Below are 22510 nucleotides of genomic sequence, written 5' to 3' on the forward strand. Positions count from 1 at the left end.
CAAAGATTTTCCAATTATTTATAAAACATTCTTTCTCGTTGAAGTAACAAAGCTTTGAATAGACTTCTTGCGAACGAAGGAGAGCGTATCAAATTATTCAATACACAACGAAATAAATAAAAACATCTTCAACATGTTTCTTTTGTGCTCGTGGAAACGTAAATAAGTGTGTTTCGACACTTTCAATTTTTGTTGGCCCTACCTGTGCACGAGAGGTCTCAAAACAACTCAATTTTTTGCACGGCACAGAGTTAATTGAACACGTTGCGTTTGAGTAGCTACTGCTACAAATATCGGTCAATGATTCTGTGTTTGACAGTGACGGACAGAGAGCAATGAACGCGCTCGAGCTCGCTTCGAGACCGGATGCGTTCGATGTTTAATCGAACGAATGATGCAATTTGTTGAAAATGCCAATACCTAAATATACGGAATCCTTGTTTATTCGTATTCCTACGTCAGCGTTTCTCAATGTCTGTTACGTGCGATTTTATCATAAGTGTGACTTTCTTCGGATATAATAAATGGAGTGAAAAATAATTATGAAACAGAACGTAGGGTTAATGAAGCAATCACTGTGATGCAAGACGTTCACAATGGAATGGTACCCACGTGTTACGATACATTCTGTATGGTGCAAACTAATAGCTAGAAATATTGAAATTATATTTGTTACAATTAATCACGTATAGCTGGCCAATTAAATTCGAATCGACGTCTACACTACCATTATAATCGCATTTATTAATGCAGATCCGGATAATGCTAACAGTGTGAAATGTTGAATAGATTGAAGCGGCATAACGTAATAAATTGCATTAGAAGACACGATGGAAATTTTAAATGTCAGAATTCAGCGATTCGTAAGAATAAAACTCCACTTTTCCACAATTATAATAATATATGTTAGGGTCAGTTGCCCTAATATGGAATACTTTTTTTTATATACACATGTCTTTCATGCTTGCAGAATTTTTATATAAACTTAAATATTATACATTTATAGGGCATTTTATGCTTTTTTGACTGGTCAAATTTAGAATATAATAATGGTTTAGGAAATGTTTACTTTTTTTACTGAGGTCTTCATTTTCACTATTAGACTCATTCTGCTCGTAATATGGAATACTATATTTATATATATTTAAATCAATATATAATTATATTAAATATATTTATATTTATATTTGAAGAAATAATCGAGCTATCACAAAGCTGATGCACTTACCTTATTATGTATAATACTAGGTCAAAGATCACTTTGCGTGTTGCTTTGGAATTCCAATCGTAATTTGAAATTACAATATTACGATGTTCCAAATTAGGAACGTATTCCATATTAGGGCAACTGACCCTACAGGTTACAAAATTATGTATTTTATAAACAATTCAAAAAATGAGTAGAAATATTAGAAATAGCTTGTTGTAGAATAATGTTTATTATCAATTGCTTAATTATAGCGAGAATATTCTCCATAATAAATAATTTCCTGTAATAAAAAGCTGAGAATTTTAGAAGTATCGCGGTGTTTATTTTATTTTCGGTTTGGCGCGATTTAACTTCCAGCGTGTATCGAAGTAAATCGTCGCGAGAATAGTCCGATTCGATCGGAACGGCAACAAACTTGAAGCCCGTTGAATTGGTATTCGGTCCGCGAAGAGTTAACATTCTCGTAGCCGGGCGATATCGATGTTGTTTCGAGTTATAGCACGTCCTCGAGAGCGGTGGTCTTGGTTTCCAGTGGCGTCGCGAAAGGCGTAGCGACATCGCGTGACGTTTTCCCATTGAATCGGCGCTCACCCAGAAGCCTTTCGCATTGTGATGCCGATGTACGTGTATAAAGCGGCGTCTTAAATTAGTTTATCCATATGGATCGAGATCGTCGCCGGCGCGAGTTCTCGTAGATCACCCGGGATTGCTTTCCATTGTGTTCTTCGTTCGACCCGCGGCCATTCTCTTCCCCGTTTGCATTTGAATGCCTCGCTCTCTACACCCCTCGGCCATTCTGTCAGCCCATCTCGTGCGTCGGCTATTATTGAATTATCCACCACTTGACACGCGAATGCCGTTTTCAACGATTCACCTGCTTTTCACCCGTCCAGGTTTTTAGTCCGAGGCACGGCCAAGAAAATAGCAACGGAACCAACCCTCCATCGTCCTCCTGTTCGTCATATACTCGCCAGATACCTTAATCTGCAGTCAATTCATTTAGACCAACGTCACTCTTCGTGATCAATTGACTGCGAAACGTTGATTGGGCGTAATCGAGAATCTATCGATGCCTCTTGACCTATCTGTGGAGTTTTATAAAAAATTATTATTGAAAACGTAGTATCAATTTAAATTAAATTTATATCTGTTGGTAATTAAATATTACATACTTTATTGAATCAAATACAAATTGAATTTAAATATTCTTAGTTGTAGTGAAGATCACATTTGCAATGGTTATAGGGGTTGGTTACATAAAGTAATTATACAGGGTGTCCCGTAGCATGTGGGACTCACTTCAGGAGTAAATTCTACACATGAAAACAATAAAAAAAGGTACATATAAACATGCGTCTTATTTCGAAAGATATTAATGAATGAACTATGCTTACCTCACTGTTTACGAATAGAGCTCAGTATCTGCTTCAATTTTGTATTCTGTGAACATTTTCTCTTAGCAAGGAGCTTATTTCGAACATTTGTTGCGAAGGTGAGTAAATATGGTGTATTAAAGACGAAACTCGCCATAACACGAAAACAAAGTCGAATAGGACCTATGTTTATATGAATTTCTTTTTATTGTTTTCACGTGTAGAATCTAGTTCTGAAGACCCTGAACACTCTTTATAATTATTTTATCTTACCAACCCCTATAATCATTGCAAACGTGATCTTCACTCCCAACTAAGAATATTTCAATTCAATTTATATTTGATTCATTAAAGTACGTAACATTTAATTATCACCAGATATAATTTTAATTTAAATTGTTACTACATTTTGAATAATAATTTTTTATAAAACTCCATACCTTTATCTTATGTAACCAACACCTATAATCATTGCAAATGTGATCTTCACTCCCAACTAAGAATATTTAAATTCAATTTGTATTTGATTCATTAATGTACGTAACATTTAACAGATATAAGTTTAATTGAAATTGATACTACATTTCCAATAACAATTATCGAAGTCACAATTTTTATAGAGTTTTTTCCAATTTACTCGAAACTGGTAAAAATGGAGTTGCATGTCCCTGTCGCTGCAAGTTATTCAATTTTCGAAGTTCTTCCGATGCCCGTAGCACGTTTACGGATCACGCGGAGGAATTTAGTCAGGGAAGGTCGAGCCCCCAAACCGAAACGGTTCGTCCAGCGTTTCGGGTCGATGGCCGCGTGCATTTGGATCGCAAGCATAACGCTGTCGTCGGAAACGCCGGCGTACAATAAAGTATTATGCTTACGCGCGATAAAACATTGACCGTGTTCATTGTCGTGATATAGCGGTTACACGGATAGTTAGTTTCTCATTCGGGCTAAATAGTTCACCGCCACGAGCGCAATTTGCGAAGCGCGCGCTGCTCGGATCTGGCGCGGACCGTGTGTAAACGGACGCGCGACTCGCGTTCGCGTCGGCCAGGAAAATGTTCCCGTTCAGCAACAGCCGCGCATTTGAATAATTATAAGCCATAAAGGGCGGCGTTTGTCATTCCTTTCGGTGAACCGGTCGTTGTCCTCGCCGCGCCACCGATTCGAAATCTCCGCGCGCCGTTGGCCTTTTGTCAGCTTTTAACTCGCCCACCGAGCGCGCTTTTTCTCCCGCCCGAATGGCCGAGAATTAATCCGCGTTTGGCCGACGTTCGTTCGCGGCCATTTATGCAAGAACTCGCGGCGTTTTTTGCTAGAAGAAACCACAGCAGGAAAAAGCGTCCCGGTCGTTAGGAGCAGCGAGAACGCAGACTCGAAAGGGTCGCAACAGAGAAATTCCACTTTGTCTGCTGCGAGTACCAAATTATTAATCGAAATTTGGGTTTAGAAATTACAAATTCCTGCATGCGACGAATCCAAAATTAAGTACTTTAACGATCACAGTAGTAGCTTCCCCCTAATGTTTGCGATCACTTTAATCCCCAACCTGAAAGATTCTAGATCCCTTAGGGGATGTTACCGTCTACAGAAACGCTGATCCAAGCTTCCACTTTAGCTGGTTGATTCATTCCAATACATTTCTTTCCAAGTTAAGAGTGTACTTCCACTTGGAGTCATCGATCTTAGACGATTTTTAAAATAAAAATTATTATATAATTGTAGATCGATGATTTTTAATTTTTTTTTTCCGATTTTGAGGAAACATAAATAATGTAGTTACTTTTTTCAGTCTTGATTAATTCATTGTTAAATTTATTCTGTTTTAAGATTTTCAGCTCAAAGTTTTTCATAGAAACTCCTTTTTTTTTTTATTAGTCGAAGTATTAAGGGTAAGTGGTTATTAGGAAGTAAGTGTTAATTACTTTCTAATGAGACATTTCATTCTCTGATGAAGTAAAACACAATTTTATTAATAAGGTTTGTTTATTAATTTCGAATTAACACAAACATATATGTCGAAGAAACAACATCATCGGAAATTATTCGAGGGCTATTTCTTTCGGGTCCTCTCTGTGTCATTATATATGGCAATGTTTACAAATATTTTGTTTATATATTCAAATATTCTAGTAAATGCTATTACAACATGTTCTTAAATGTTATTTGATTTATAACGACATTAAATAATTGAATACGACAGAAATAATAACTGCGAAATATTTACTGATACGTAACTACCTCTTGTCGAAAACTATTCAATTCGTTGTCACGGACGCTATTAAAATGTTTAACAGTGTGATCTATTTATGTTTTCAAAATAATTGAAAGCACAACGCTATCTTTTCTGCATCTTAAAGACACAACCGTCGTTACCACTGGTCTCCCCTATAGTAATTTTTGAAGATAACAATTCTCGTACAATTATCTTTATTATCACCACCATTTCTTCCTCCAAAATCGAAATAATTTGTGACCGGCCTCACAGCCAAATAATAAGTTGCTTAACGCCCAAAAATTGAAAGTCGCGCGAGGGTTAAGGTGACGAAGTTACGTTTTTTTTTCACGCTGTACGCCGATACTTGGATTCCATCGATCTCCCCGGCGACTCGGCGTGTTCGATGGCGAAAATTGAATGGCGACTATTTCCGTTTCGCGCGGACGTTCCTCTTCGGTCGTCGATTAATTCGCGACGCTGCCGTCAGGCGGGGAAGTCCGGCCATATTTCTCCCTGTGTAATTTCGAGCTCGAATCCTCGACACTTTCGTCGCTCCCATCGACGGGGGAGAAGTATCATCGATCGTGAACGAGCCAGTCGGGGTTCTTCTGCACCGGAGACAGGATGTACGCCCAGGCTATGGCAATTCATCCTCCCTCGATTTATCTGAAAAGCCGCGCTCCCGAAGATTCGCAAGAGATGGATGCAGGAGACAATTGATTTTTTCCATCGACTCCCTTCTCTCTCCGACAAACACACGTACACGCATATGCATTCGCCCTCCCCCCTCCCGTCCATCCAGATCCACCGTTTTAGTCCTTGCAATCCCCAATCCTCCTACGTTGTCACGCGTCAAGCGGTACACGATCCATAACCTGCAAAGCTCGAGGGAGAGCCGCCCCCGTAAATCTAGCCAGTGCTCTAAATTGAGCCCCGTCTCACAGGCTGGAAAGAGCACACTGAGATTATAAAACACCGAAACACCGACGGCGTACATTGATTTTATCGTCGTGGTGTTTATGGTAATTGCACCGCGGCGGACAGTTGTCGACGAAACAAAAATTATCATTATCAGCCGAATCGCTATTTATAAAGCACACTCTGGAGACAAATCCAGCATCAATTACCTTAAATCAAGATATCCGGTTGCTTCTGTTATTTAAACTTGTCAGATCTTTGAATCAGCCTTTTCAGAAATGGCATCTTTTATAAGTCCATTCATTAAGGTGTTCTAATGAGAAGCAAAGGAAATGTAGTTTTTTTTGGGCAAAGAAGCTTCAAAGTTGTCCACTGGTGCTTTTACTTTATATCCTTCTCGTGTGGCGCCTTTGGCGCATTGCTCCTCGCGTTGTTTAGTGTCCTTTTAATTACCCCCGGATGGGGATCGCGACATAGAAAGGATGTCGTGCGGTTAGGGGAACGTTTGTTCGTCCTGTGTGCTTCTGTTTGCCCCGGTTGTGCTTTGGTGTTCATCGTTGGCGGCGATCAGAGACCACAATCGACTGGGAGCTCTTTTCATCTAGGACTTTGGGAGTCACTAATTAAAGCTCGTTTCCATGTTTTCTACACGATCTATCCTATCGTAGAAGCTTTTTTATAGATTCGTTTTAGTTCGTATTTGTCATTAGAGGCGGTTGACTATTTAAAGGGGCAATCTCACAGAAACCTAACATCTCAACTAACTAAAATCAGACCTTTTCTCTTCATATTTCGAAAACTATTTACCACTCAGGTTACAAGTAACACTTGCAAAATTTAGGAATAATGCCAACACTGTCGGTTTCCAATACAAAGTGAAGTCCAGGAACTTGATTATTCATTCGAGAGACCATCTTCTTTTGCATTCGCGAGAAAGGGATGTTTTCTTCTTACCCTTTTACGGCTAACAAACACGGCTGGCGAACGAAATAGAGACTCGGTCCAATTAATGCGCCATCCGAGCGCGTAGAGAAAAGCTTAGTTAGTGGCTGTACGCGACGCGAGATTCGATTAGCCCAGTTGCAACGTTCGAGTTGCATCGGAACACCGAACGACGACGACGACGTGCATTCATGCCGGCCCTTTCGATAAATGCGCGCGAAGTTTCCATAAATTTAATAAAGCGGACGGCGAGCGGTTGCCAGCTATTACTCCGCGCTCGCTGGGAGTTCGCGTTCAGTCGGTGACTTCCGGTTTTCGACACGTCGCTTGAGTATATAGTTGCTCGGGTACTCAAGTCGAAGTCGATCGAAAAGTTGTTCCACGGTTTTCGAAATTTAATAGTATCATAGTACAAATACTTAGTAAATCCATCTAGATCGAAAAATTGACGTACCTGGTACTTTATCCAACCTAAACATCGAGAATAATACTGTTACGCGAGCTCATGTATATTCGAGCGCAGCAATTAAAACGTAAACCGTAACGCAATCATGTTTTAAATACAACGTTGTATTATACATATAATTTATATGATATAAATTTTATATATTTATGTTAAACTCTCCCTACAATTATTTCTTATTCAGAATGTACAGTGAAGTTTAAAATTTCAAAGTTAATAATTTCTTTAGCTTCTGTAAATATAAAATTGTCATGACGTCCTCATAATGTGGCATTTAGATAAATCAGTGTATAAAAGAAATTTGTTATGGATGAGAACATCAGTCAGGCAATTTACGAAAATATAATATTAATATTATTTAAGCAGAAATATAATTAAATAATAAAGTGTTTACGTTGTTTATCGTTTGTATAAATTTTAGTGTGAGAAATAGAAATGTTAAATAATTATTTGACAGTATTCCCAATGGTAATAAAGCTATTTAGAAGTTCACAAATGTTATCAGTTAGTCGCTCATGAAAAGATTGGATACAGTTTTGTATTTTTTAGAAGTAAACGATTCCGTTAAAAAATTACGAAACGTCGGAACAGTCGTGGTAAAGCGAATAAAAATTATTTCCCCGATGCAATAGCGGACTCGAACGGGAAATATTTACCCCGGGCGAAACCTAATTTCTCTACATTTTTCCAAACGCGCGGAGAACGACCCGAATTCCATTCCGCGTTTCTGCACTCCCCAAGCGAATTACAGCCCAAAATTAGTTGGAGGACAATCGAGGCGCGCGACGAAACTTTCACACGAGGAACTTGGCGAACTGTGACGAATTACCAGCGCCTGTGTTCGCGTTTGCAACCAGGAACAATTCAGCGGGTCGAGCGGTCGCGATGGATTTTTACTTTCCCGTCTGTTGCGGAGCACAATAGAGGCGATGTATTGCTATTGGTCAAAATTCGATCCCCCTTGTATAAATTTTTTCATTTATCGATGTTTTCAAGTGCTTTGACAAAAAAAAAAAAACAAAATAAAAAATGTCAGGTTACAACATTCTGCGTGCACGAACGTGCGTATGTATATCTATGTTGACCTCTGTTTTTTGTACATCACGAGTGTATTGTCAGAGTGTTAACAAATTTGGAACAGTGGCATCCGAAATCTGTATTTGTAATAAACTACACGGTTCGTTTATACTACGAGTAATAAAAGGATTGCAAGAATTATAAATTGTAAATCGAAACTATTAGAATTGGAAAATTGCAGATGTATTAGAAATAGATGCTTCTTGAATATTTATTTTATAAGAAATACGAAACTTAACTCCAAAAATTATTAACTTTTTTTTTTATATCGCGTTTGTTATGTGTTCTTTTGTAGGATGCGCAGAATTATTTTATCGCAAAGTTGGAATTTCGATTTGGACGTATTATCCGAAAAGACGATTATCGGAGCAAATTTGTCTCCCTGTTAGTTCGTGAATCGACGTTCCTCTGTATTTACTTATAAGCTGGCGTATGTTGCTGACGCGTCGTCATGGGTTCGCTCGAGCCGACTGATCCAGATTGATGGATCACAGTCGCTGGTCACGGCTCATTATTGGTTCCGTTATATCCACTTTCACGAGCCGCGACTGGCTAACGCAAGAGAAACTGCTCAATCGAGTGCACCCAGTATCGTTTAACCGAGTCGATCATCCGCTACTGAAGAGCATCTCTTCGTACGTCTATTCTACCCACAATGTTTACTTTAATCTTGGAAGCGTTTGGAGAACATATTCCTCGTTAAACAATAAATCAGCCCGTTCGCTGTGATCGAGCAAAGAGCAAAGAAAATGTTGGTAAATTTCACCCGTGATCGTGCTTAACGTTGACCTTCTGGATCCGTTGATCCGTTCGTTGGAAGGGTGAAGAATATTGACCTCCTTCGCGTGCTCATAGTTCAAACAGAGGGAAAGTAATACGGTTTTATCCACATAATGCGCTTCCGATTCCTCCAACCCTTTTAACGTTGAATCCTACTTTTCGCAGGGTATTAGAAATTGCTTATCGCGGCTCTTGATTTTATCATTAGAGTCTTTAATAAATATTTCTGTTCTTCTCGTTAACATAAGAATAAGACAACCTAACTATGATAGGGAATTATCTTAGTCTTACGTTTTCTATACAAATTACGTCTGTATAATTGCTTCTGTAGAATAGGGGATTTTAAACGAAAGATTCAAGCTTTATTTGCTAAAAATAATAGAATCTTCTCTAAAAATCCAAGGATTTCAAGGATTAGCAAAAATGAATTTTAGAAGATCCTGCAGAGGCTAAAGAAAATGTTTGAAAATATTTTATAAAAATCAGAGTTAATTATGTGATCCCCAATTTGTAGCTTCAGTACGTTTTTACGAGTTCCATTAACCGGTTAAGACTCTTATGGCTCAGATACGCGTTGTATATCGGTGGTCCTTAGTCTCCCTGGAGATTGACAAGGGACGATACAGTATGGAAGGGCTCGATACAAGGGTCGTGGGGCAAAGAGATCCCTGGGATGATTGTGCAACGAAAGGGATTCGCGAGAAAGCCAGGTACGTACGGAATTCCGGTGTAATTAACTCCATGGTCAAAGGATGGAACAAACGTCAGGAGGGATTAGGGTTAGGGGGTGGCAGAATGAGTTGATAATGACCGCAGGGTCGTCTTATCTACGGTTGGTTGACCCGACACAGTACGGATAAGGGGTCCTGCAAGATCCCTGGTCGACTTGGGCCATCTTGGCCAGGCGCCATTTTTTGTTTGCTATTAGGGAAAAACGGTTCATCAGGTATTGTGGACCGACAAAAAGTGGCACTCGGCGATAAAACTTTTTTAACGTAATTTATTTGGTGAAAACAGAGTTATTTTTAAAAAATAGAGTTTTCTATTTCGAATGTTAGAACAAATTTTTGATAACTATGAGACAAATCGAAGTTGTGCTTGGTAACCGGACGTCTCGAAACGTAAATTTGGCATCGCAGATGCATGGGAAGCGTTTTTAACACGCAGAATGCAATCAACTGGAAGGGAAAATCAATAAATCGACGCATTTCCACGAATTATTCAAATATATAGAAACGTTGATACGCAACCATGCGTGTTTAACGCGTAGCGTTAAAACAGAAACTCGTGCGTAGTCGTATTTGACCTGAAACGTTTTTGAAAATTTAGGGCGTCAATTTCAGGTGTATGTACGACTATTTTGTATTTAGTAATAAACCCGCTGTATTTGCGAAGAATATGTGGCATTTAAGAAAATTGAAATTGCAAATAAAACTGTTATATAAACATACATCATTTGATATTAAAAAAAGTGAATGGCTTGAAAAAAACTTGCCAAAAAATGAATCCATTCGTATCATCGAAAATAGAGGAGATAATTAGGTGTTTCGTGAGGGACATTCTGTATAAAGATTGTTCTAAGACCAAAATCGGTGTTAGTAATTAAATGTACTTTGGCGCGGTTTGGGAAATATTGCGTTTGAGTTTGCGGAACCTTTCATCGAAGCAGGGAATTTCAACAGAGTTTATATTCGGGGCGCGATGAGTTTGCCTAGTTATCGATAACGGCGTGGAAATTTCAGGGAATAAAACGTGCAAATACATATAATTTCGCACATTAATAGATGCACAATGACGCGTCGCGTAAATTCCTAGCAAACGAATCGATACCGCAGGCTCATAAAATTGCAAATACGATCGAAACGGTCCTCGCGGATGTGCAATTTCAACGGCGCCGATTGTAATTTTACGGGCTGCTGTCTATGAAACCGTCCGTGATCGAGGAATATTTATTTCCCGGATGACCGGGGAAATTGCATAAATTTCATTTTGCATATAAATAATTAATGCACCTTCTCCTGTAATTCGTTGATTAACCGAGACGCGCTTGGGAATGATTGGAATGAAAGCAACTTTAAAATTCATCGTCCGTTACGAAGTGGGCGGAAATTTTAATTATTCGACGCTCTTACGGGCAAACTGAAACGTTTCACCTTATGCCAGCGAGTTTTTAAACTTTCCGTGGATCGAGGAGCCCGTGTCCCTCATCAGGCATCCGCGCCGAACAATGATTCCCAAACTTCGGACTAAATTCTTACGATAATTAAAAAAGTATTGTTCCTCGAAAATGGATTTGAAGTGTACACGGTTCGACACGAAATTTTTCGTTATTAAATTGAAACAATATTTGTTCAAATACTGTCATTTTAATTTGTGTTATGAAACATTCATAGAATTTTTAATTTTTAATTTACAATAAAATATTTATACTGTTTATCACGAACAAAATTGTGTTAAAGTGAACATCGTATAGTGTCTCGATATTAATTTGATTCGCTGTATTTGTGCACTATAGCCAGGCTTGACAACCCTTTACACCCCCCTTCCCCAAAGTCTTTAACGTTTGAGCTCGTGGAACAGTCTCTCCAAGGTTAGTTCGTTTGCAGAAAAACAGTTGTGTAACTTTTTGGGACAAACTGTGTATATCCTTGGGTAATGTGAGAAAGTAGCTCTTCCAGACGTATAGGTAGACTGATAATGGCCGCAGGTAGGTCAGCGACGAAGCGATAAAAGTTCCTCAAGAGGTTCTCTCTCCCTTCCCACCTTCCTTTCAGCGACACAACAATGCCGTTCAAGCCCTCCTTTATGGTCGGTTACGCTCTTCTCCGCGGCTAGTAAATGACTTCGTCTGGCAACCAACTTACGCCTTACTATGTACCGTGATTCGCTTGAAAAGTTGACGTCAAAGCATTATGAGATGCCGACAAGCACGTGTCTTGTGTGTACGTAACGGGTGTCCCTTAGAAACGCGCAGTTCGATGCTCGGGAAGAGCTTAACGCGTCCGGTATTAGCGTCACGTGTACTCTGCTGCTCAAAAGTTACAAGCACATTTCGATCGTTATAGAAATAAAGATTTCTTTCTAAACATATACAGTCTGTCATGGAAATATTCAGACACCATTATCTTCGACGCCATATCAATCTTTATACGATCGAGCAATTGATACGATAATAGAAATGATTAAAAAAATAGTTTGTTCATTTATTTGGAATTCCAAAAAAGTAAACTCTAAACAACTCAAACGTGTTTCTCTCACTCTTTTCAGGCACGCATTTTCTTGAAAATATTATAGAATAAAAGCTGTTACTTCAAATTCAAATTTCTGTGTACGAATGTTCTAGTTATAGTTTACGTTTTCATTCTATTATTTTTGAACGAAATATTATGCTTATAGAAAAAACTATAGGTATTAATAAAGTGTTTCGTACACTGAGAGTTCCAAAGGTGTTAAAAGAAGATTGAGTCCCAAGACCACGATGCAGAGATAAATTCCCATAAACTTTCCACCAGTAATATACTAGGACCATATATATTGGTATCATTGGGCGATAGTGAATGTATAGGTGATCCTTAACGATAAAATGTATGGTTTCAGGGGTGGACAAGGCGTACGATGCTTAGGGATGCTTGGTCGAACGACGGTGGGAAAGGCTGGTGGCGATGGTCTAGGCTGGGCGGATTGCTGGCGATGGCGACGGCCATTTCCTGTCTTGTTGCCCCGTTTCCGGGGGCCTCGGCCAATCCGGAAGCGAAGCGTCTCTACGACGACTTACTGTCGAATTATAACCGACTCATCCGCCCTGTTGGCAACAACAGCGATCGCCTCACTGTCAAAATGGGACTACGCCTCTCCCAACTCATTGACGTTGTGAGTAGACTCTATTTTATCCATTATTCTATTAGCACGTCACTCTACGAATAGAAATACATAAAAAATGATGCTTTGTTTACGAGAAAATTAACTATCATGGCTCGTGTTACGTTTAATCTAGTCGACGTGGCTAATGGTCTGACTATTATTCGGTATTTCCACTTGTACTGGTGTGTTCAATTATTAACAGTGATATAGTGTTACCTGATTCTCGGTGATTATGTTGTTCTTGACGTATGAAGTACTGGTTGGAGCAAATAATACCGTAATATCACCGTCGATGTTTATCGAACGTTAAACCAAGTAGAAACAGTAAACGATCGATCGGACACATATGTTAGATTGTTTTATATTAATTTACTTTAAATAGTATGCCTTCTTTTGTTGTATTAACGACCACATAGTGCCTTAAAATTCATAGAGTATCATTTGTTTGATGAGTTAAATGCGTGTATTTACTCCCACGTGCAAACGTATGTAGAAACAACGAATAATGGTGAGACGTTAGTTAAATCGAACTCGATCGTATGCGTGCCACAGATGAACTTCACAATCGAAATTTTTGAAAATAAAGTCACGATAAACAATTTATTTTTAGACATAGAATTTCTACGTTGATCGATCGCGCGATCCAATTTGAAACACTTTGTTCAGTGACATTATTTTCTGTACTTCGTATCGAATGTTTGTCCCGTGGTTATTCCTAAAGACAATCATCGATGAAGCTAAAAAGTGGAAATAATTATCCCCTGATAATTGTTTTCCTGATTACTTTCGAAACTGTCTCCCTTGTTCCACTTTTCGTCGTTGCGATATATCTGTCACTTGAAAATAGGAAATGTTCGCTAATCTTACCTTCGATTACTCTAGCAATCAGTCCCAGCAGGCTGTAAGAAACGATTAAATACAGTATTAAATAGGATTTGGCGTGGCAGCTCTGACGGGGTGCAGAGAAGTGATCAAAGTTTGCGATTAATTTATGTTTCGAACCCAAGCGCGAGTCTTCTTCTACATCTATTATTTTCACACTGCAAACACAAAAAATCACAGTAATAGATGCATTCTGAATAGATTCAGAAACATGAAATTCATCAAATTTAAAAAATCCTTGCTGTATAATTATATAACGACTGTTTCAAAAATCGTTTAAAATCGACGTCCCAGAGATGAGATGCGCTAACGCGCGTGGACATACTTTCCGCGTCGATCATACGATCCATCGCGGTGGAAAGCTTGTCAGGATCGACGACTGGTGGGCCATGTTCGACAAATTCGTTCGTGCCAACGCACATCCACCGCGGCGAATGAATTACGCGATGGACGCAGCCTCGACGCGCGGGCCATTCACGTACTTGCGGCGATAAGTTGAATTCCGGGAGTTCCCCGGCCGGAACCGGAACTAATTTACAAGCGGGCCGATCCGTAGCACTCGAGCCATTAATTGCCATAATCTGATCGCGGCCAATCAATCATGTCTCGGGCGAGGTTTGACCGGGCCCCAAATGGCAGCCTGCACTCGAGGCCATCTTCTCAACGGATCAATGTGCTACAATTACGCGATTGTCTATCCCGCGAACCCCCGGTACCCCGTATCATGACCCCCTTTAACCCAGACACTGCATTGTCTCCTTGGTTATTACATTCGTGTTACATGCTTATGTAGCCCCTGTTCCGAATTTCGGCAGTAATTACCTCGATCACGGACGTCTATAGACTAAATACGTGTTCCTCCGCACTAACTATAATTAATTTGTTATCGACTGACCAGCCGCCAGTTGCGTACTATCAACGCAACGCCAACGCTGCAATGTCAACCAGGTGACCAGTGATCGCGATTTTTCGAAATTTTTTTTTATTCCCCCAGTAACATTCAAACCCCCTTCAAATGTTCCCTCAATGATATTTAACACTTTGTCGTAACGATTCAATTTTGGAAATAATTGTTGGATCATTATTTTGTATGGTTTGTATTTGTAGTGGCCATAGAAAGCATGGAAGTTAATTTACGAATATTTTTAAAATCCGTTTTCATTTCTGTAAGCAAGATTTTCACTTATGCACGCAAGACGTGGAAAATTCAGTATTTTGTTTGATTGGAAATGGAGTAGGATATATTATGTTTCGTTCTATTTTACAAATAATAGTTTCACACGTTTTATTATTGGTAGAGAATATACATATATTGGTCAGTCCACATTAAGTCGATTACTTTAGTCGCTAGATGTCAGGAGGTGCGACGAAATTGGAGTACGATATAGTATACGTCATATTAAGAGAAGAGTGCTATTGTTTTGTTGATTTGAAATTTTTGAAAAATATACCACGATATTCAATTTTGAACACGTAAATTTCCGAATGATATAACATAGTAGCATCCTTGCAAGATTGATAGAACTAAGTATTCGCAGCACCAGGAAAATCACAATGCAAATTTAAATAATTTGACAAAATAACAATGTCAGTAAATTAATACTTTGTTACTTCCATTCTAAATTTGGATCATTCCCATTAGTGAATAATTGTAGATTGCATGGCTAGTTTAAAAAATGATTAATTGATTAATTATTGTCAGATAGAAGCTTGTTACGCGCTAAATAATATGTAAGGTTTGAGAGTTGCCGAGAATCTATTGATTTTCCCTCGGTTTTGTGATAAATTCCAAGTTTTTCTGATTGGTGGAGGAGCTGTGCTTTCCTAGGAGGAAACTGGGTGCGGTCAGCACAAGATTGGATGTTTGAAATTCGTAGAAGATAGAGGAAGGGATCATGGACGCAATGGAGACATGAGTAAGATGAAGTTTGTAGAAATGGAAACGAAAGCGAGAAAGAGCGGAGGAAAAGGATGGGAAAGCTTTTGGTAGAAAATAGCGAAATTTTTTACGATGATCACATTGTTTCTTCTGATTACGATCCGTCTGGCTACTGACTGTTCAACTTCTATTTCGTTCGTCTCTAGTTTGGCACACATCAGCTGTTTGAGTGTTTTTACACAAGCAAAGAAAAGAAAGAAAGAAACATTTGTAAAATTGAATTAATATTGAACTTTCGATCCTGTTTCATTTTCAGTTTGACAAAAAATAAAAATAAAATATTATAATATACATAAATGGACATTGAACTAGAATAATTAAATTTTCGAAATTGTCAGTGTAGCGTTTTAAAGAAACATTCTTCTAATCTTCGCTTATTTCCTGCACGTTTGATGCTTAGCATTTTCGATTTCTACCCGACTAAACTGTTCGAGAAGAAATTGTGAACGGTGCTCGACTCGACCAAGCAGTTTAGTCGATGGAAAGTCGATATAATGCGCCTAGTTTAAGCGTGCCAGCGTACCAACCGCGCAATAACAAATGAATTCTCGATCGAACGTACAAAGAGGGAATCTAATTGTTAAGCCGTGTTATTATAAACTTGAACGCATTCAAATTTACCGACAGCCAGATTATTCGATTTAATCCGTTCATCGTTGTTTGCGCGACGGTTGCTATACGCGACGATTCCATAATCTCCAATTGTATTAATATTGACTAACCAACACGAAAAAGTAAAGCTGGAGCTACTCGAATACCGCGAATAAACATTTGTGCATTCAAATATCCGTTTCCGTGGATGGTCTTTATAATCGTCGTGTTTAAAATTTTATACAGAAATGTTTTCTCGTATACGATTTCCCATTTTGAAAAAGATACGAGTTTAAGACGATTTGGGTGTAAGCTCTTGAATTGTTCGCAAGTTGTACGCGAACAGTCGTTATCGTGGATCCATGCGACACAGTGGATCACGCTGAACAATTCGGCGTACTCCACGAGTTAGGAAAAACTGCGGAAACACCGGATTTCAATGACTCTCGCCGGGAACTTCGTTTTGTTGGCTGGCTGTTCTCGGAAACGAGCTGGATGCCATAACGCGGGCAGCCTAAATTACCCGAAACAGACGAAAGCGTTCGAGCGTCCGGCGAATTTTTGGTCCTCTGGACAGCGACGGATTTATTTCGCGCACAAAGGGACCGAGATTTTTGTCTGGCACTCGCGACGCCAAAATAATATACACGGTGGACCGTTTAGTTATTACTTACGGGTACATGGAAAAAAAAATGCCCGGGGCGAAACGGGAACGTTCGAGGGAGTTGCTCGCATCAAACTCGGGTGAATTTTGTTTCAAACGAAAATGAAAAATATGTATTACGGGATAACGTTTCAGCCTTTTATTTGACGCTATTCAGATATACGAATAGTATCGATTTATTTGAAGTAACCAAAAATTGTTTAAATCCAAAAATGAGATTCACGATAAAGATATAAATTTGTCGCCTTAAAGTAAATTAAGGCATATAATATTTTCTCTGTGTTTTTAGCCACAGAGCAATGTAATGAATTTTGCTTGAGAAGCCTGTATATTCATCGTTTATATAAATCGTTACCTCACCGTGAATTCAAAATTACAAATACGCGCGATGGCCGATAAATATGCAAAATATCCATAAGTTATATTTATCGAGCTTATTTCTGTTTCGCGTCGAATCGTTAATATCTCGTCACTTTAACGCTGCAAAGGGATTAGTAATTTCATTTACTGAAAGATTCCTGAATATTATCGCGTGATACGAATTTCATTAATATGTCATTCCAATTGTAGGACCATTATTTTGAAAATTATTTCGTAATATATGAAAACTTAATTTCATTTCGGAAATCAAATTGAATTGAACGAAAGAAGCGAACGAACCAAAAATGAATTAATCTTTAATTTATTCCCGCGTATTGGTCATACTCCAATCACCAGGTTTTATTTAAATCTGTCTGTACTCGTTCATTGCATTAATTAAACTTCGGTTGAATTGATGTTCATTGAATTTGAATGTTTATAAAATTGTGCTCTTATTTGCAATACAATTTATTTTCACATTAAAACTTATACATTTAGCTATATAGATCAAAAAAATAAAAAATCTGTTATTTCTTATTTAAAGAGGATTTAACTGGCATTTTTCGAACGGTTATTTCCCATTTTTCGCCAGGAATAGTTCGCGTTCGTTCGCTTGAAAAATCAAATAGTTTCGAGCGTATCGCGTTGACTTCTCTCTAACGGCCATAATTCATGAACATTATTGAATAGTTTAATTATCAGACGTTCAACTCGCGCATCGGCGAAGTACGTAACTCGGTAGGAATTTTCAAACTGGCCGTAAGCCGGATAAACGCGAGGAATTTTCCCGTAACCAGTTCGCGCGACTCATCCGACAGAAACTGAGCAATCCCTTCGTATTAACAAATGCGTGGTGTGCAGTGGAACGGAATCGATAATCTCGTTCGACTCTTCCTTCGATGTTTCTCGTCGCGAAACTTCTGCTCTGGATATTACCGACAAAAACTTTTTATTATTATTACCCGGATTCTGTTCCTCCTTTCCATTATTTTTTCATATTGCTGTTCTTTCTTAACTTTATATTTTCCTGCTTATTTCGTTTTAGCTTCTCTTTCATTCGCTTTCTTATTAAACATTCTTTTACGTACGATTTTTTGTTCAAATACTAAAAGAAGAAAACAAAATAACAAGATGACTCTTTTAATTCTACCATTAATATATATTGATTTTTAAAGAATAATATGATTCACAATCAGTGTAGAACAATTATTTTACAATATCTCACATCAGGGTGAGCTCAGATGAAAAGTCGTGTTTATTGGAATTTACCCTCCAATTTGTATCTTATATTGAATAATTTTCTTCGGAATAAAAACGTAATTTGGGTTAATGTTGAGGTAGATAGAGGCTTTGGTATCTACGCTAAAGGTTGTGATTGCTCCACGTCGTTAAATAGAAATTTCATGAGAAAGGCTTTCAGCGTAAAGTGGTAGCAGTATTTCGAGCTGTATCGTTTTGCAGCACCTCGTTCGACCAAGTCAGTCTTGCGCTTAGGCACGTTTCTTCGTAAGAAACAGGGTTGGAATGCGAATCGCGATCGAAAGGAGCCCCGGGACCGATGGACTGGAAACGAAAAAGAGTTGCAAACGCGAGGCAACGACCGGCAAACTGCATGACACGGGAACCCCATTTGGAGCGTTAGGGAACGATTAAAGTAACGCGAACGCCGATTCCAGCGATGGTACCGCCTTTTCTCCGCTTTCAAAAACCGGACACCCCACAGAATCAGTAATTCAAACCGCGCTGCTTCATTCAAGCATCGAGTAACGATTTCGAATCGACTCTTTTGGTCGATGTTTCCATCTTTCTATCGTCGATTTTTCTTGGCACGCGACGGCCAACGCCTGCTTTTCACGGAAAGCATCGATAATCCCGACCAAACCGTTCAATTGTTTATTCAATGTATCATTTATCGTGACGCTTGTGAGATAATCTAATGAATTAATGCTTCGAACAATGTCCGTGTGTATGTTGGTATTATTATGTTTCACCTCACTCATTAATTTTAATAAGATTTATCTTTGCTGTAATTGCACGAACAGTCTTGTTTAAATAATTAAACGCTACACGAAATTTGTGTTAATAACAGTTTAGTGTAACACGGTAAAATTATTTTCCTAATTAATGCTGTCAAAGCGAACTTCAATTACGTAATAAATACTTGATCGATCGAGAAACATTTTCTTACTCGAACTCGAAATTAATTACCGAAGAGATCCTGAAATATGGAAATGGCCTCTTAATTGATAAAAAATATTTTTAAATATCCCTTCTATTAATTAAAAGACAGTTGAAGGGTCTCCATTTGATATTAAAATATGTGTTCATATTTGTTGGGAACAATCAAGAGTTCTTAATGAGTCGTTCGAGCATGAAATTAGATTAACTGTAACGTTTCCAATGGGTTCAAACTTGCTTCAACTCTTTACATTTTTCTTAGGAGTTTACGTAACTATTTTCTGTTGTTACAGGGTTAATACGATTTCATGTTTGAACGATTCATAGAAAGTTTTGGTCGCCTTCGTTCAACGGTTTACTTGCCCAGCTTTCCGAAGAAGTACGCGATTCTCAAACGTCAAGTGGAATATATCCCCTTAACAAATGGTTTACACAATAATATGAATCGTAATCATCCTGACAATACGATGCTCGTATTTTACGACGCCCGTAAATCGAATTCTCCGTGTTGGTCGCCTCGTGCACTACGCAGAAACGTCCGAATCGCGGCCAAACTATGAAAACGTGATTTTATTTGGATGAAAATTAGTGTATTAGGGGTTACGAGATCGTTGGTCATAAATCTGATCTTTATGCTTTACGCCATTCGAATCAGTAAACATTCAACCAAAACTATGATTCAACGTTTACTTATACAGTTTTCCTCGGTAATTTTTGTTGTTTGTTATAGTTTGAAGTATTAATCTATAGTTTGTTGTAGTTTGAAATATATCATCAAATCATTTTTATACTTTATACCACTCGAATCAGTAAAAATTCTACTATAACTATGATTCAACGCATACTTATGCAGTTTTTATCGCTAAGGTCTGTTGTTTGTTATTGTTGGAAGTATCATAAAATCATCTTTATGCTTCACATCACTTCAATCAGTACAAATCCAACTAAAACTTGTGATTCAACGCTTGCTTATATAGTTTTTCTCAGTAATGTTTGTTGTTTGTTTTAGTTTGAAGCATCAATCTATAGTTAATTATAGTTTGAAGTATATCATAAAATTGTCTTTACACTTTATACCATTCGATTCAGTAAAAATCCAACTAAAACTATGATTCCACGTTTTCTTATGCAGTTGTTCTCGCTAACTTGTATTGTTCGTTATAGTTTGAAGTATCATCAATTATAACTCGTATGATAAGTTTCCATTGCTTGAAAGAATTCGATTTAGCTGCATTTTGTACACGTTTCGGACGTTTCTGCACAGACTGTGGCGTCGATGCATCCCGGGTTGTGATTCATACGCCGGACCAGCAAGTTCAGAAAAGTGTCCTGGAAAAGTATAACGTGTCAGTGAACTTATCTCGCGCGAAGCAACTTCTATCGTGCTCACTGGATCGCAGCAACGACGACGACGACGACACTGAACAGGCCAGGTGCTCGAGATTTTCTCCGCGTAAATATCGTGAAAATATGTCATCCGAGAACGACCCTCGTGACACTTAATTGCTCATCCTCAATTAACATGCATTGCGCAGACGTTCTCCTGCTGTTCACTTGGTCCGTAGTTCACTCGTAACCCATTTCGAAACGAGCATTGATCCGTGTTTTTTCCCCCTGGTTTTAATTCATCCCCTTTCTACGCGCGCTTATTCAATGCTTCGCCCCGCAAAGGGCGCTTCGCATTATGCGATCGAGGCTTACCATTGACAGTGTGTTCCACTGATTCTGCATATTTCAGCGCCACAATATCGACGGACACTTATTACTTGCATATGTGTACGTTCGTTTCGTGTTTTCACCCTCTGCAACTGAAATTTTCTCCTCCATTTATTTTATTAACGCATACGTAACGATACTTTGGTACAAAAAAAAAAACAATATTTATTAACTTAACAAATAATATAATAACGAGAATGATCAATCTAAATCATATTAGACAAGAATCTTTTAACAGAAATTATCAATTACATTCGACCCTTTTGCACAGATGTTCGTATAATAATTAACAGAGATAAATCTTACATCAAATACGATACAAAAATAGTTTGGGAGCTTTGTCGTGGAACATGAGAAGATCGATGAAATAGAAACTAGGGGAAAAAGAGTCTCGATAGCCCACAAGGAAAAGAGGAACAAGAAAATTATCATCTTTCATGTTATTAAAGCCCGACGCGATAAAAAGCGTCCAATGTAAAAAAGATTCATATTCCTTCGCTTTTGTAAGAGCACGTTGAAAATATAGGTTACGCAAAGTTAGTAAAGGAACAAAACGAGAACAAACTATCAAGATTTTTCCTTTTGGTTTTCATTTCATCGATTTTCTCACGTTCTCCGAGGCTCGCGAACTATTTTTACACCACATTTGACGCGGGGAACTTCTCCGTTCGCGTCTTTTGCAACGTTTCAACAAAAGTAGATCATTTTTTCTACGAACGAGCGAGAAGTGGTTCCCGTCGCGGAGAAACACAACGGCGCGAAAATCGACGAATTAACCTCGACAGATGCGGATGCGACAAAAGAGTTTTGAAAACTTAATTGTTCGCGTTTGCATTCTTTCTGTTCCGGAAGGGCGGACATTAAAAGGATCCTGATCCTATTCGTTGATCGGCTTTGGGGAGAATGGCCGAGAATTACAGACCGCGAGCTGAAAAGGACGCGATTCGCGCGGTCTAAAAAGGCGTCGGGAGGGCCACGGTTAGTCGAAGGGATCGCGAGAAGCTTTCGTCGGACCGAAACAACAAAGACATATTAACCGTTCAAAGTAGAAAAGTTTTAATTGCATTCGGCCACCGAATCAGCTTAGTCCTTTGACAGTCCTTCCGCTTCCCTCTCGTCCCTCTCAGTCGAGCATTTCCTCTTTCGCTTTTTGTCTTTCTCGATCCGTGCACGCAAACAAGTTCGATTTAACCGTTTCTAAAGGACTCGGTGGCTCGCTTTGGCAAATTTGATTAATTTAGTCAGATATAATCGAAATTGACAATTTCTGGAAATTATTGAAATTTATAGAAACTAACTTCACTTATAATAAACATGAACGAAATATAGAATGTTTGATAA

At 38.6% G+C, this 22510-nt stretch overlaps 1 protein-coding gene across 1 annotated transcript in view; it reads left to right on the forward strand.

Moving 5' to 3' along the window:
- LOC122401202 (acetylcholine receptor subunit alpha-like 1) overlaps positions 1–22510 on the forward strand; it is a 234824-nt gene that overhangs the window by 75735 nt on the left and 136579 nt on the right. Inside the window, exon 2 of the mRNA XM_043403184.1 lies at positions 12576–12848. Within this exon, the coding sequence (XP_043259119.1) occupies positions 12594–12848 (255 nt within the window). The 5' untranslated portion in view covers positions 12576–12593. The remainder of the gene's footprint in view (positions 1–12575; positions 12849–22510) is intronic.

The sequence above is a fragment of the Colletes gigas genome, unplaced genomic scaffold (assembly GCF_013123115.1).
Source record: "Colletes gigas isolate AHSC1104 unplaced genomic scaffold, ASM1312311v1 Colletes_gigas_Sc00022, whole genome shotgun sequence".
Classification (NCBI taxonomy): Eukaryota; Metazoa; Arthropoda; class Insecta; order Hymenoptera; family Colletidae; genus Colletes; species Colletes gigas.